At 44.0% G+C, this 15,378-nt stretch overlaps 3 protein-coding genes across 4 annotated transcripts; 2 read left to right on the plus strand and 1 right to left on the minus strand.

Annotated features, from left to right (window-relative positions):
- Positions 1 to 1,960: 1,960 nt before the first annotated feature.
- Positions 1,961 to 3,724, plus strand: LOC128298181 (uncharacterized). Its single transcript, XM_053033924.1, has 2 exons — positions 1,961 to 2,030; positions 2,128 to 3,724. Exons 1-2 carry the CDS (start codon positions 1,979 to 1,981, stop codon positions 3,690 to 3,692), a joined length of 1,617 nt encoding a protein of 538 aa, XP_052889884.1. The 5' UTR covers positions 1,961 to 1,978; the 3' UTR covers positions 3,693 to 3,724.
- A 548-nt stretch (positions 3,725 to 4,272) lies between these two features.
- Positions 4,273 to 4,997, plus strand: LOC128305371 (protein Vhl). The gene has a single exon (XM_053042775.1). It carries the CDS (start codon positions 4,459 to 4,461, stop codon positions 4,918 to 4,920), a length of 462 nt encoding a protein of 153 aa, XP_052898735.1. The 5' UTR covers positions 4,273 to 4,458; the 3' UTR covers positions 4,921 to 4,997.
- Positions 4,998 to 5,189: 192 nt separating this feature from the next.
- Positions 5,190 to 10,521, minus strand: LOC128305355 (zinc finger protein 287). 2 transcript variants are annotated; one of them, XM_053042764.1, is made up of 12 exons: positions 10,457 to 10,521; positions 9,137 to 9,231; positions 9,019 to 9,051; positions 8,895 to 8,933; positions 8,667 to 8,799; positions 8,509 to 8,603; positions 8,347 to 8,436; positions 8,218 to 8,264; positions 7,888 to 8,142; positions 7,205 to 7,667; positions 6,861 to 7,040; positions 5,190 to 6,244 (listed from the first exon to the last, which is right to left on the minus strand). In XM_053042764.1, the coding sequence occupies exons 1-12, from the start codon at positions 10,503 to 10,505 to the stop codon at positions 6,047 to 6,049; spliced, it is 1,677 nt and encodes a 558-aa protein (XP_052898724.1). In that variant the 5' UTR covers positions 10,506 to 10,521; the 3' UTR covers positions 5,190 to 6,046. The 2 variants fall into 2 exon arrangements, with proteins under 2 accessions (XP_052898724.1, XP_052898716.1); XM_053042756.1 differs by lacking the exon at positions 10,457 to 10,521 and adding an exon at positions 9,569 to 9,666 and having other exon boundaries at positions 7,888 to 8,264; positions 9,137 to 9,301.
- Positions 10,522 to 15,378: the final 4,857 nt, after the last annotated feature.

Consider the following 15,378-nt stretch of genomic DNA (forward strand, 5'->3'; position numbering starts at 1 on the left):
GTAAGCTTTTCGGCAGAATGTTTTTTTTTTTGCTCTTTCTTATTTCACGGACACACACACACACTCCTTGGGAAAATACTCACTGTTCCGCACTGCTATCCATTGTGTCACCTAAATCTTCACCCAAAGCACGCAATCTTCGGTGCGCACTTTCCATTCACCAAGCACAGATTTTGGCACGGCAAATGTAGGAGAAAAATGGCCACCTGCTTCCATTGAGCCAACGCGCTACGCCACCATCCCGTCCACAGTCACTTGTCGCCCGAACGAGTGTAACATGTTGTGTAGGCTTTGTAGAGGCCGCAGTCCGCAAGGTGAGGTGGTGCGGTAAGGCTAGGGACTCGACACGAGCAAAAAGGGGGAGGGCGAAAGCGAAGGGCGATGTGTCACTAGAGCGGGAAATGCCAGCACACGGGGAAAAGTGTTTTTCACACGCAGTGGCTTCACAGCAGTGCAGCTTTGCCCGCTTTCCCCACCAGCACGGACAAACGCGGGATGGCTCACAACCGATCAGGCAACAATGATTGCTTTAATGATATGAGTTTGCTCTAGTTGGTGGTGATAATGGTAGGTTTTTTGATTCAAGCTTTTCGAAGGAAGAAAAAAGCCACTACACACTGCTGCTGTTGCTGAAGGATGATGCTGCGAGAAAGTGTGATGCGTGTGCGTGTAGCTGTAGTAGTAGCACCTGCAAAACGAGTCCACCATGGCGTATTAGGAGATTTTGAGCGCGAAAAATGGTGCTCCAAGGAGAGCTTTTCCGCTGATGGAGCACGCTATCGCGGAGAGTTGGCTTTCTTGGAGGAAAGCACGAATGCGCCGAAGCAGCTCGTGCGTGAAGTGATTCCAACGTGCGATGGAGTACTAGATTGGTTGTTTGAATTTGAAATGAAATGACCGTTTCTTAACGTTTGCTCGTTTGAGTCTCATTTGTGGCAACATAGGCGCTACCACTTTTCGTTGCAGTCACTTACGAAGCCAAATAACGTTGTGAGCATCTTCCTTTCCAACAAGTGTTGTATTTCATGCATCTTTCGAATCAGGAATCGACACTCAAAAGATTCTCGAATCCCTAAATATGTGGCCAATTTGAGAGGGAGAGTGGTCTTAAATCTTGAACATAAGTCATGAGTCTTTGAGAATTTATGAATCTTTGAGCCAGAGATTCAGATTCATTCATTCAGATTCACCCAGCACTATCTCGAACGTATAGAGGTTTTGGTCTCTTTTTAAAAAAGATAAAAGATAAAAGATAAAGATAAAAGAAATCGACGTAAATTTGATTAGGCCAAATAGGTAAAGGTGGTTAAAACAGTTGCTCAGGCGTGGAAGTCTTAACCTTAATGTGGAACAAATCGTTGTCTCATCAGTCTAGGTGAGTACTGGAACTTTATAGGTTGTTTGTATAGATTGAGTGGACATCCTGAGTTTCCTGAGACTTTCGAATGGCCGCATTGCCAATTGATGTTGGTGCTGACCTATGTTTCAGCGTAGATTTTGGACAACTGCAAAATAGTGATTTCCTATCTGTACATCAAACCCTTTTAGTGTACTAGTAAAGGGTGTAATGCAATAAGAAATCGGTTATTTCTTCGCATTTTCCTTCATTTCCTTTCCGACGCCGATCCATTCATACTCCAACCGTACAAAGGAAGCTATTTATATCTCCCCATTCCCGGTCTCTTTTCGAGACAAAGCGGTTTGGTATTCGATATCGCCTACAATCTCCGCATGGAGCATCGGAGCATACATATTTATTTTTATGAGACACACGGGTGCAGTAATGATACGAAAATAAATGCCGCTTATGCTCAGCGGGAGTCCAGCTAGGCGCGATCGATCGGGTACTGACTTTTTAAATCAGTTTCCCACCTCAAACTAATTCACCAGCTGTGTTGTGTGCTGGTGTTTCAGTTCGAACCGTGCGCTAACCGAGTGGACATGGTTGTGCAGTGCAGTTGGATTTAGTGCTGATAAAATGATTCAGTTGCAAAGGGAACTAGTGACGGATTGTGTGCAGTTTTTAAAAAGTATTATTTTGTTTGCTTTTCCCTTTTTGGGTCTGTTTTGGACGTGTTTGGAATTTATGTGTATATGTGTTTTTTTTTCGTTCGCTTTGTTTCGTAGCTATTAGAAGATATCTGCGCGAATGCGAAGAATCGTGCAGGCAAGAGGTCCCGGAATCGATCCACACCATCAAGCAGGAAGGAAACGAGGAAACGTATTTAAATGTTTCACAGCACAATCTCGCACCGGATGGTGAGCGAGCCCTGTTAATCACACAATGTGAGACACTGCTTGAGAGGTTTGGAAAATCTTCAAGTTTGGCCAGTTTGTGGAAGCAAGACGACGGTAACAACCCGGCAGAAACGCAACAAGAGCTGGAGGATGACGAGGAAAATTCGTATCTAGATATGAGCGGAACGAACACACTTAAGCCGAACACCAACAGCTCGTCTGATGTGAGTATCGGAGAAACGAAAGAGGAATTTTGTTCCATACAGCAACGAGATGAACCAAACAAAGCTGAGCTACTGTTTGACACCACCACTCGAGAAGAAAACTCGTACGATCTCACTACGGATCAGATACTGTACGATGAGTGCCAGCAGGAGGTCTGTTACGGGCAGGAACAAGCGCCAGCCACTGCCGTACGGTCTGCTACGCCGGAAACTGCTCTACACGAAAGTCAATGCCCTTTCGGTGGACTGCCTGCGTCTCATTTGCGTCTGCAGCAGTCGCCCAAGCACGGAACGCTGTTTAAGCTAGGGAAGCGTCTGTTTTTCGATCAGTTCAAGAAGTATTACGTGGGTTTGATCGGAAAGTGGCTGCTGGTGTACAATAGCCACAATGATCTCAAGCCCTGGCAAACGATCTTCATCAAGAGTATCAAGCTGGATCTGAATTTGAACGAGCAGATCAACGAGAAACACCTGTTCCAGATCATTACGCACACCGACTCGAAGGTACACTTCCTTTCGCCCAGCTTCCAGGATCTGAACGAATGGATCGTGGCGATCGAGAACAATCTGATCGAAAAGGTCGATCGTACGGAGGAGTGTGGTGTGGTGCTGCAAGTTCCTCGCAAACTCCCATTGCCTCCATGTCCGCAAGGGCCCACCGATAACGATGAAACCGATTTGCATGTCACGAGCCACGCGGAGGATGGGATATACGAGGAACCGTCGCTGTGTCTGAAGCCGGAATCAGACTCAAAGTCGAAACTGCACGGATACGACACCCCGAAACCATGCTGTACTGGCAGCAATAGTCCGAATGCTGCCTGTAATTCATCACCAAATAACAAGAAGCCTGAGCTGCCCGCAAAATCCTTGGACGCTGGTGGTCTATCTACTCCTACCCCGGTTAAGAGCTGGCTAAAGAGCCGTTTCAATCGATCTCCACCAGATCCACCAGCCGACGCGAAACTGTCTAAGAAAGCACTCAAAAAGCTGTCCTTCGAGGAGCTCTCCTCCTCGGAAGGTGGTGGAGAGCCGAAATCCCCCACCAAACAGATGCCAGTACCTTCTTCGCCTAAATTTTCTATCGCCACAACTCCCGCCAGCAAGGGCACAAAAATTAACATGATCATTAGTCAGCTGGAGGCAAACGGACAGCTAAACTTGCTTTCGAAAAGGTTAACGGAAACGAACAAAAGGTACACGTGGGTAGCAGATGGCGTAACTAGTTGAACAATCGGTGGGGAATTGATTAAGATGATTCAATTGTAGCAATTTTTTGGGATACAATTTCTTTTTTTTTTTTTTTTTTTTTTTATTTATTCATAGACGGCCAGGCCGTATTGCTTGGGATACAATTTCTATGAAATGTGATTTTATAGAAATTGTATCCCAAGCAATACGGCCTGGCCGTCTATGAATAAATAAAAAAAAAAAAAAAAAAAAAAAAAAAAAAAAATTGTATCCCAAAAAATTACATACAGATACAATTTCTATGAAATGTGATTTTAGCGCAGAAATAAATTTTCATCGATGTCAAACACATGATCGCGTGTGTTCAAATTTGTCTTTTCAAATGGACATTGATAATTTAAGTTAAGTTTATGTTTAAATATGAGAGCATAACATGCATTTTACAAATGCATTCAACATTCAATCGTGCATTTTGAAACGAAATGCGATGAAAACAATATCATCGCATCGAGCGTCCGATAAGCGCTGTTATTTGACGCGGTGTTAGAACAGCTGTCAAAAGCGGGCTGCGGAACAATACAACCCATCCAACGTAAACAAACCAGCTCGCCACAACAATCTTTGTAAACTGCACGGAAATAGACGCATTTTAGCAAACGAAAGCAAATAGTACTTGCTGTAGAGTAGATGCAAATAGTTAAAGTTTCGTGTGGGTATGTTCCTTCCCCTGCCATAGTGTACCGTGAGCTTCGTCTACGGCCAACTTTAATGGGATCATCGGAATCACGGTGTGTCGCGATCGGCGATGGACCATGAGCCAAACTTGCGCTCGGAACACTCGGAAGTGCGAGCGTTTGTGCTGTTTCGTAACACGACCGTCCGTGTGGTGGACGTGTACTGGGTAAACTATTCCTCCAAACTTATCCACTACACGACGCTCCAACCGAGGGCAGAATGTACGGTAAACACGTACGTAACGCATCCGTGGGTGTTTAAGGACAAACAGTCCGACGAGCGGATGTGCGTGGGACATCAGCCGGTCTACATGCCGGAACCGTGGTACATCAGCTCGTACAGTGCCGGCAGACTGATCAGAAAGGAAGTTAACATCCACTTTCCGGTTCGCACGCTGAAAGAGAATTGCCTGTGGCGGATCGTTTCACTACTGGCGGATGCAGAGGGAAGCGCACTGTGGGAACTGGAGATACCTCGCATGCTAATACAGGAGCTAGCAGTTAGGAAAAGGAATAAAGCAAGGAAAACATGACCTCGTTAAGTAAAAGCCCTCCCGGTTTGGATGAGATACGAAAGAAACAAACACCCAAAATCACTTCGAATCGTTCCATTTATATTTCGCAACTACACTCTAGGTATTGCACCCCGGGATTGGATACCTCATGACATAAACATGCTTCACTCTACATTTAGCGTTTAATAGAACGTGCTCCGATACGTCCGAAATGGGGGAGCCACCTCGATTCATCGGTATTATGACGCCTGACTAAACACCCACCCTCAATGCTTATCATTTTGTTAACGACCGAGCGGCTGACGAATCAAACATTCAGAAAGGTGCGCTTATAGAGTTTTTTTTGTTTTTCCTTCTTTTTTCTAACAACAAATGATCGCTAATATCATGTTAAAAGTTATCTCTTCTGCCCCAATTATTACATCGTCAACTCATTACCAACTGGGCAATAGTAAACATAGTTGTAACTGAAGGTAGAAAATATTTGTCATTCTTTTTGTTCTGTTACGTTTCACTATGCCCTACTTGCTTTATTTTGATATCCTCTTGCCACCTAATAATGTTCCTTAAAAATGGTTTTGTTCAGTTTTGTACTTTTTCGTAGTCGCTTTCCTTTTCATTTATTTAAATCATTGCCCTTTCACATCGCTCGGTTCCTAAAACACTGAAAAGCCTATTGGGTGTTTGAGGACACACCCATGCGAAATACTACAGCTTATATTGGTTTGCGATACACACACACACTCTATTCGGGGCATTTATTACACTTTTGTACAACACAACATTCGGTCTACTAAAGATAGAAGACTAAACAGATGGGGGGAGACTGACTGTTAAGTAATGTAATGCTACTCACTATCCTGGCGGGCCGTACGTATACTAAAAAACTTAATCGTAATCGTTAGCTGCTGCGTGTTCGTTCTACTGAGAAGAAATGCTCGACACTGAACCACTTTACAAGTGAGACTTTACATTCGAATACATATCGGGCGTGCGCTTTTCCTTTTTTTTTGTTGCTATATGGCCATTTGAGGGGGCTTAAGATACGGGCGACATATGAAATAACTAACTAAAAACAAACCAAAAATCCACACCGACCGCCCGAAATCAGTCGGTTTTTATGGCCATCCCTGGAATCTTGCATTTAGCTATGGAACTTTTCAATGTGCCGCGATAAGGTTTGGGGCGTCTTGAAGACGTTATAGCAATAGGTGCAGATCAGTTTCGGCTGCACGTTGAAGGTGTTGTTGAGCGTGTTGGAGATGCCGAACAAGTTTTGCGTCTGGGCCAGCATGTTGGCCTGCAGCTCCGTTTTAATTCTATTGAAATTGCTCATTTTGTCCTGCAGGGAGAAAGAGAACACACATACACATTCAAACCATTTGTTCAGGGCGTATGATGAGAAAAATAAAGAAAATACTCATAGCGAAAAAAAACACACATTTTAAAACACCATTAAAAATGGACATCAAAACATCCAAAACCATAAATGTGTAGAAGAATAAGAAGTTAGGAAATGAACCGCCAAATGATGAAAACAATGTGAAAATTCGTAAAAAATAAGGAACTACAAACAGATGCAAGCAAAACAACAGAACAAGAATTGTTCGCAACGGATGTATAAAAAAATAAAAAGTTTAGAAACAAACCGCCATTTGATGAAAACAATATGAAAAATTAAAACAACATGAGAATGTAAACCAGATGCTCTCGAAAACAGGCAAGCAAAACAGCACAGCAAAGAGAGAGAGTAAAGAACAAAATGAGATAAAACAAAGAATCCCGAATGATAAACATAAGCAGCGCACTATAAAACTAATGTTTTCATACACAAGCAGGAGAGAGAAAGAGGCATTAACCTAATTTAGTGTTATTGGTTTGTTGTAAGAACAGAAAATGAAACATAAAAGTAGGTTAGCAAAGTAAAATAACACTATTTATTCGGATTTGCGCTTTACGTCAAGGGTTTGATCGATGTCGACTTTCATGGCCATGTCTGGTCGTTGCTGCAGATGAAGCTGCTGTTGATGAAGGTGTTGCTGCTGTTGCTGCTGCTGCTGCTGCTGTTGCTGATGATGGGATTGCACTTGTTGCTGCTGTTGGTTCAATTGCTCGCTTATATTAAGCAGTTCCGACACCTGCACCAAATGGATTTAACAAGAGAAAAAAAAACAAAAATGGCGTTACATCTCCGATAAGAGTAAGAGAGACTGGATGGACAAATGGGGGGAAAAAGGAAAGCAAAGCTGCAAGCAAGCAGCATGCAAAATAAATAATGCAAGCGAAAGCTAATCCAACTCACAGATAGAACCTTTTGCTTGGTGTCTCCATTGCCGGTGTTCGCTTGCTGCTGTTGATTTGCCTGATTGATCTGGTTCTGATATGACTGGAAGCTGGCATTCATCACAGTGGCGGCCGGATGCAGCTGCGAATGTAGCAGATGGGGTGGCGGTGGAGGCGTTTCGATCCCATTCAACCCATGCAGACCGTGCTGGATGAGCTTCTTGTCGTCCACTGGCAGTGAAAGTGGTAGCGCGATCGGAAGCCCATGTGCAATGCGCAAATGATTGCTCAACCCGTCCGCCGTGTCGAACGAATCGTTACAGTTGTGATAGTGGCAGAAGTGTTTCGGTGCCTTATTGCCACCGGGCTGAGCGCCCAGCTTCTTGAGATCGACAGCGGGATGATGCATCTGCATGTGCTTTGTGAGGTGATTCTTCATCGTGAAACCCTCGCTACAGCTGATCACGGGACAGGTGAGATATCTGTGAGAGGAACACACCAAATAAAAAAAACACCGAAAACATTAGTATTTCGCATAAGATTGGCATGAATGTCCCTCTGGAAGCATCTCGCCCGATTTCAGTTGTGCGATGGAGAAGAATCCTGCAGACCCGTGTACTGCCGTGCCAAAGACAAATGTATAATCGAACGCCGAGTCATGGATGAAAACGCCGAACGTAGAAGAATACGCTAGCTTCTTACCTCCCGTCCACGTGCCTTTGCACGTGCTTCTTCAACAGCACCTCGTCGTTAAATGTCATAGAGCACATGGTGCAGGCATAATCGCCATGCTGCTTCATATGCAGCAGCAGGTGAGATTCTTGTATGAACTTTTCCTCGCACTTGGTGCACGAGTAACCAAAATTGGTCCCGTGTATTTTCATGTGCTGCTGCAGATGGGACTGCTGTTTAAAAGATTTATCGGGGCACTGCGGACAGAAAAATCCTCTAGTCGAACTGTGGTTGGTAATTAAATGAAGGTTCAATTGAGTAACTTGGCTAAATTTGCGCGGACACTGATTGCATACGTACAGGGTGGTTTTGTGGTGTGTTTTCATGTGGTTATTTAAGTTTGTGACCTGAAATGAAGGCAAATGGGTGGTGATTAGCGTTGAATTGTTGTTTGATAAGATTCCAACGAGCAGATCGTAGCTGGTTTACCTGAGCAAATGAGCGGCCACAGTTAGATTCTATACAAACGTACGGTCTTTCGCCCGTATGCAATCGTCTATGATTATTCAGATTGGTAATCTGCAATAATGAATTTGATAAGGCCAACTCGTTAAAGATAGTCATTAAAGATATCAGTCACACAAAGCTCACCTGAGTAAAGGCTTTCCCACAGTCGACGCAAACGTATGGCCGTTCGTTCGTGTGAATTCGAACATGGTTACGCAGGTTAGCTTGCTGGGTGAATCCTGCGGAAGATAACGTCTCATTAGCATACCACAGAGCCCACAACCAGAAAACTGATCACTTACCTTTTTGACAAAATTCGCAAACATATTTCTTTTCCGCCGAGTGATTACGGATGTGGTTGAGCAGAGAGGTTTTACGGCTGAAAGTTTTGTTGCATATCGGACAGCTGCCTTCCTCACCGTCGAGCACCTCATTCTGGGGAAGAGTGAAAAACACGCATGTTGCTTGGATTAACAATCACGTGCCAAAGGCAAACATATCCCTTTTTGAGCGGGTGTAAAGATACTTACATCGATTGTCTGCAGAGTTGCTTCGAGATCAAAGTGTGCCTGGTTTGAATGAGGGATAAAACACAATAGAAAACATATTTTTCATTGAGGCTTTTTGTGTACAATATTTCCACCTCACACTTACCAACTTCTTGGAGTTTGCATCTCCTTGATTGACCTGAAACAACGGAAAGGAAAGGTGCCAAAAAGGATCAACTATTAGCACTGCACAATCTGTTAGTCGTCCGTTAAACAATACTCACGGTATTGCCCAGTAGTACCGGCAGATTGGAGCTGGTGGGTACCATCGTGGGACGGGAGCCATCGTAGAAGTTGGGCATCATCCCTTTGGAGATTCCTTTAAAACGTACACGATTCAATAAACACGGTCCAGTTCCACAAGCCAACGAAGGCGTCCGCTGTGAGTACTGTAGAAGGAGCAGAAACCAAGATATAAACCATCAATAAGCCATTCTTGTGCACTTTAAACGGGTCCGCTTGCCTCGGGGCGGACAAAAGCGGTAGCGATGGTTCTTTTGGTTGCAGCTATAAATATCTAACATCGCTTCCCCCCCCTGTGAGTTCCTTGGAGTGTGGCCATTCCCTGTTTTCACTGGATGCAAAGCCAAAGTCACCGTACCACGCTTGCTAGCTATTTTACAAACCTAGCAAAACGTTAGAAAAAGGTAAATTACCTCTCTGGCAAGCCTAGCAAAGCATTTTTATGCCTTCAAAAGCTTGTTTTGTGTATCTTTTTAGCGATGCAAGCGATTTGTTCTTAAGTAAACACAATTGCATTGAAAAAAATTGTTTGACAGAGTCGAAGCGTATTAAACATCGAAACTCGTTTTTTTCGCTTTGGGATATTTTCTATGTTTTGAAGCTGTCAGTGGCGGAGGGCACAAATTTGACAGCATACATTTCATCGAAAATGTCCTTCGGTGGTTGGTGCGTGGTCTCATCCTTTTATCTGAAAAGGAGGTTCTATGGGAGCATTTGTTTTTTGCTCTTCGAGTTCTAGAATAATAGAGTTTCTAGTTTTTGCGTTGTTTAAAACGAGGTTGAACAGTAAACATGCGCATTAGAGATTTCAATTACCGATCTATTTGTGCTGTTCATAAATAAACAGAAATCATTCTCAGTTTAGTTCCCAGCTCGGTAGATTTTGTAAAGTGATCTTTATTGTGAAAACGAATACTTGTAATAAACATACATTTTATGTTTATGTTTATTTCGATGATCTGAAATTATGCCGGAAAAAAATGTAGCTAAAGGACGTCCTGGTACTCCTCAAAACCAGTTTTATTACTGAATGATAGGCTATAATCTGAGATGCCACACACTCCACATCTATTTGATCATTTTACTCCAACATCCAAGATCCAACACCTAAAGCAGTTCAAAACATATTTCATAGGTATGTTCATACAATTGCAACCAGAAGAAACACCATCAATGCACCAAAATCACTTTTAGACTACAAATCCGCATTCCACCGCGAATGCGATACCTCATTTAGTGAGTTATTAATGAAGCTTGTAAATAAATCACACCATCGCGGTGAATTTCAGTACTTACCTTACCTTGCTTCAGCAAAAGAAGGAGTTGAAGGTATAAAGTGTCAATGTCCATATAAGAGCATTCAATTTTCCTGTTGTCCTTTGGTGAAAAATTAAACAACCATTTATTTATTAAAGGGTAAAACAATTTTAGAGAAACAAACACAACTATAGTGACACACACGCAAAAGCGGAAAGAGAAAAAAAATCTTAACCACACATACAAAGTCACGCAAACCGGAAGTCGCTGACGAACGGTGGGAAACTGAAATCGCATGCAGAATTAGTTAGTCAGTAAAATTAGCAAATCTCGCGTATAAGCCCACCAAGTGGAAATAAACACATCATAGCGCATAGACGAACAGAAGCGCAAAACCGTTGTTTAATAGACGACGTACGAGCAGACAACAAGTAGTTCCCTGCCCTCTCCCTCGAAAACAACATCCCCCATGACCCACGTCGCACACATATGTGTGCGGTGCCACCCTCCGTGGGGTGGTATTATTTTGATAAACTTTTGCAATGCCGGTACACACGATGCCGACAATATATGTATACATATATAGGCTCTCGCTCTCTTTTGCCGAACAGCACATGCACATGGCCGTGCGAGCACATGGTGCGCGCGAAAAACAGACGACGGCTTTTCCCGCATGGACACTGCGGGAACCCGATACATAAGCGAAAAAGCGCAATATTGATACTCCGGTAAAAGTGTGCATTACGAGCTCATATGTGTGTGAGCGCCCTCAAACACTAATGCACGGGAAAGCGTGAAAAGCTCGCAATACGTACAAACACCACTTCAATGGTTGCTATCGATGCTATTTCTGGCTTGCAGGCGACTAGTGTGTGTATAGTGTGATGTTTGCGCACCGAGAGAGAAAGCGCGAGGGCTCCGCAAATGTTACGTTCATTGATGATTTCAATGCCTGCTGCTATCATCTGCTAAAGCATGAAACTTCCGTCAAATCCCCGTAACCTGTTGGAGGTGTTTGCTGCCATTTGGTGACGTTATGGTGGTTACTGAGGGCGCGTTTCGAGAAGGTGTCAGATACAGTTCCAGTTCTTCTCCGGTAGAGTTATCGAAGTCGATAAATATAATTGTCCTTCAGACGGCCAACGCCGCATCACTCGGCTTCAGCGGCGCCACAGTAACTATTGCAATTTTACGAACCTGTTTCATAGGTTCGTAAAAATATTCAAAAATCCATATACGCATTCCTGCTGTCCAATTAGGCACAACAGGGTGTTACAAAACCGTTTCCCATGTTAGCTCGCTGTTCAGGATTGCTGGTGAAACGTTGTTTAATGAACGATTTTATTTCGTTTTCGTTCCTCTGTTTTTTTTTGCCTCGAGATATAAAACACAAAAAACACTTTCCGTGTCTGTTATAAAAGGCGGAACATGCAGGGCATAGGGACTCGTCTTTGCACGTGGTGAAATGAAAAATGTATGCAGCTCTTATGTGTGTGTGTGTGTGGGTGCGAGTGTGTGCATTTCTCAAGTAACTTTAGTGCGGGATGAAAAGGCGCCACACATCCTTTTGCCAGTCGTTATCCTTTTCCTTGTCCTTCTCCGTCTTCCTCCTCGCCTGCTTCATTTTCATCTCCACCCACAAGAAACTTCCCCTCCTTCTCCTGCTCCTTCTCCTTCTCCTGCTCCGTCTCCTCCTTCTTCTCCTTCTCCTGCTCCGTCTCATACGTTGCCCCAAACGGAGTGGAAAGGGGTCGGCAGTTATCATATGACGGTTGTTTAAATGAAGGTTGTTTAATTTTTTTCCACGACCAGGTTCGCTTTTATTGTGCGTGAGTGAGAGGACGCGATAAAAGTGTTTTGCAACCACCATCGAGCAACGGGACGGGAATTAAACACGAACCACGGAATGTATGTAATGAGCTGGGATGCTTTATGGTACGCTCCAAGTGTGATTTTCTTTTGTTTAAAAGTGTGTGAGTATTGTTGTTTTTTTATTTTTGGTGGCACTATTTATTATCCATAAATTGGGCGTTTAAATAGTTGTTTGTTACTTCATTTTAAACACCAGTTGGGAATGTATTTTTGCTATTTCTTCAACTGTTTGATAAAAAGTTGTTAAAAAAAATGCATTCACTAACTATAAAACTTCATTTAACTTTACTTTTTTTCTTAACACATAATCACACACTCACACACACACAAACACACACATGAGAAATAAATGCATGCAAATAGTATAACGAATGTGCTTTTGTTCTGCTGTATATACCCAAAAAAAGAAAAAAAGGCTTCTCGATGCACAGCTTCCGCGCAATCAATCACAGCAACCACTGAAGAAACTTCACTTCCAACTCTGCAAGCCTGACACTGACACTGAAACGCTGTTAAACGGTTAAACGCGAGACGGGCGATTTGTATTAAATATTTAACACCTCTAAACGATGCGTAATTGAAAAACTTTTGCCCACTGCACTTGGTCGCAGTCCGCAGACAAAATTGCTCTCCCGAGCGTCACACGGTAGCTGGCCCGTCTTCGAACGCGACGCGAACCTTTCTAGGCGACTGGCACGACCCAAGACAGTACCGCTGCTGGCAAATTGAATAATAAGACTGAGAATTCATCAAATTTTTAAAAATCTTCCAACCTGCTGCCAAGCAGCGCCCGACCGAGCGCGAGTTCTGTTGTGAGCGGGCGCCCCCGAAATTCAACCAAAGACACGGTGTTGGCTGCCGAAATGGTGAAAACTTCCCTTCGCCTCACCTGCCGGTTACACCCCGGCACCACACACATTTACAACGGAACAACGTCTCACCACCTCACCCAAGGACACCAGCTTCCCCGAAACCCCGGTCATCGGCGAAGAAAAGGCGAAACACCCTCTCCGTGGGTAATGGGTAGCGATGGGAGTGAGACCATTTTGTATATATCACCATTAGCGTCGTCTTCTTATTTACTTAAGACGCATACCGTCAAAAAAACCCGGCCAAGGGAAAAGCAAAATTGCGAAATGAAGCCGATCCGCCCCGGGTGTATGCGTGTGCGCGTGTGTGTGTGTGTGAGGGGGAGGAGGGAGTAAGGGGTTGATGAGGGAAAATTACGAACAGAAGAACAGGAGGAAAAAAACAACAACAACAGCGCATACACATACACACAATTCGCTTCCTTTCTGTCCACTAATATTACTTCTTCCCTGCCCTTCATCTCTTCCACCCTCTGCTTCTCCACCTCCACCACCCTCATCAAGTATTCAATTCCTTGGTCCACAGGGAGGAAGATAAAAAAACAACACCAAAGGGGTAAAAATCTTTTTTCCCCCATTCCACCCCCTTATCAACCCTTCCGTCCTCGCTCAACAACCCTTTCTTTCACGCCTGGTGTACCATTTCTTTCTTTTATTTTTGTTCTTTTTGTGGGGGGATTTAAAATACGTCGATGAGAGGCAAGATGGGAAGAGGTGAAAAACAGAAAACAAATTCAACGCTCTTACATCTTTTGAGCCATACGAAAATGGCCACACGGTATTGGGCGCCTCCATGGCGGGCAAGGTTTCTTCTTCTGCTGCTGTGAGATGCGCCAAAAAGGCGTAATAAAAATATATACATGACCTCCGACTCTCTACCACTCCACTCTTCCGAAAACCATCCTTCCTTTCATCCTCCCATCTGCTTCCACCCACCCTCAACATGTTGCTGCGAAGGGGTTCCTTGCCTGCAGTCACCTATCCGAACCCCAAATCACCCACCACATATTTCACGGTGAAGCAACGTGAAGGACCCAATCCGTCCGGCCAATACAATAATATTTCCTCCCTTTGGGCCACCCAATCCCCCACCCCCCTCCCCCTCTCCATGCTCCCTTTCCTTCCACCTACCTCCACGCACAAACTGCAGAAGCTGAGAATCTATAAGAACGAAGAAAAAAGAAATATACTCACACTTACACGAAAAAAAGACAATCTTCAAACCCACACAGTCTTAACCAGAGTCAACCTAAAGAAAAGCATCCTAGATTGCTCGCCGCCGCCATCATCAACGCGCGTTGTCATCGAAGAAGGCCGCGCTTTGAAGAAAAGCGTGTTGAAAGCTAAGCATTTACAAGAGCGAGAGAGAGTGAGAGATAGAGAGAACGAGAACGTAATATAGTGAAGAGGAAGAAAAAAGATGGTTGAAAGAAAACCTCTCCTTTCTCTTGGAGCTTGCCGAGCGTCAATTTTCTTTTCCTTGCAATCGACTCAACTCAGCCTCCAACCACCCTCCCCCTCCTCCCCCTCCCCCCCATCACATGTAGCAGTAGTACCACCCTACTGACCTATCCTTTTTCTTCACACTTGTGTCGCTCTCTCTCGCTTTCGCACACTTTCCTCGAGATGCTCACTCATTCATTTCCTTCTCTCTGTCACTCCTATGTTTGAGTTTTCCCTCGCAAAATACATTTTTCCCTTCCCGGCCAAGGGGGTGGACGGTTGGGTGGGTTGGTTTTGGGCGGCCCGGTTTTGATGCCGGGAAACAACACTCCCTTATCGTGAAAACAAAAGTGACTATAAATTTTTGGCCCGAAAAGGGAAAGGAACGAACGCCTATCTTATTTCTCGGCCTCTCTGTGAGTGTGTGTGTGTGTGTTCATTTTCATGGAGCGAAGGCAAAGAGAAGAAGAAAAAAATACACATAAAAACACAATAAAAACAACAAAAAACTTCGCTGCCAGTGAAGAAGCAAGAAAAGCAAAGCGTATAAAAAAACACACACAAAAATAGCGCTCAACTGCCATTTGCTGTTTCGCCATCGACTGCTCTGCTCATGTATTTTTTGGGGTGGAAAATCTGTTAAAAGAAGGGTGTCCTGGCCAAGAAGAAGCAGCAAAAAAAACAGCGCAAAACGGCCCGAATGAAATCGACCAACCGGGAGTGAAGGTGCGTAGGATTTCTTTTTCTCCCTTTCTATTTTTTTGGGGAAACCTTATTTTTCC

This window comes from Anopheles moucheti, chromosome 2, assembly GCF_943734755.1.
Source record: "Anopheles moucheti chromosome 2, idAnoMoucSN_F20_07, whole genome shotgun sequence".
Lineage (NCBI taxonomy): Eukaryota > Metazoa > Arthropoda > Insecta > Diptera > Culicidae > Anopheles > Anopheles moucheti.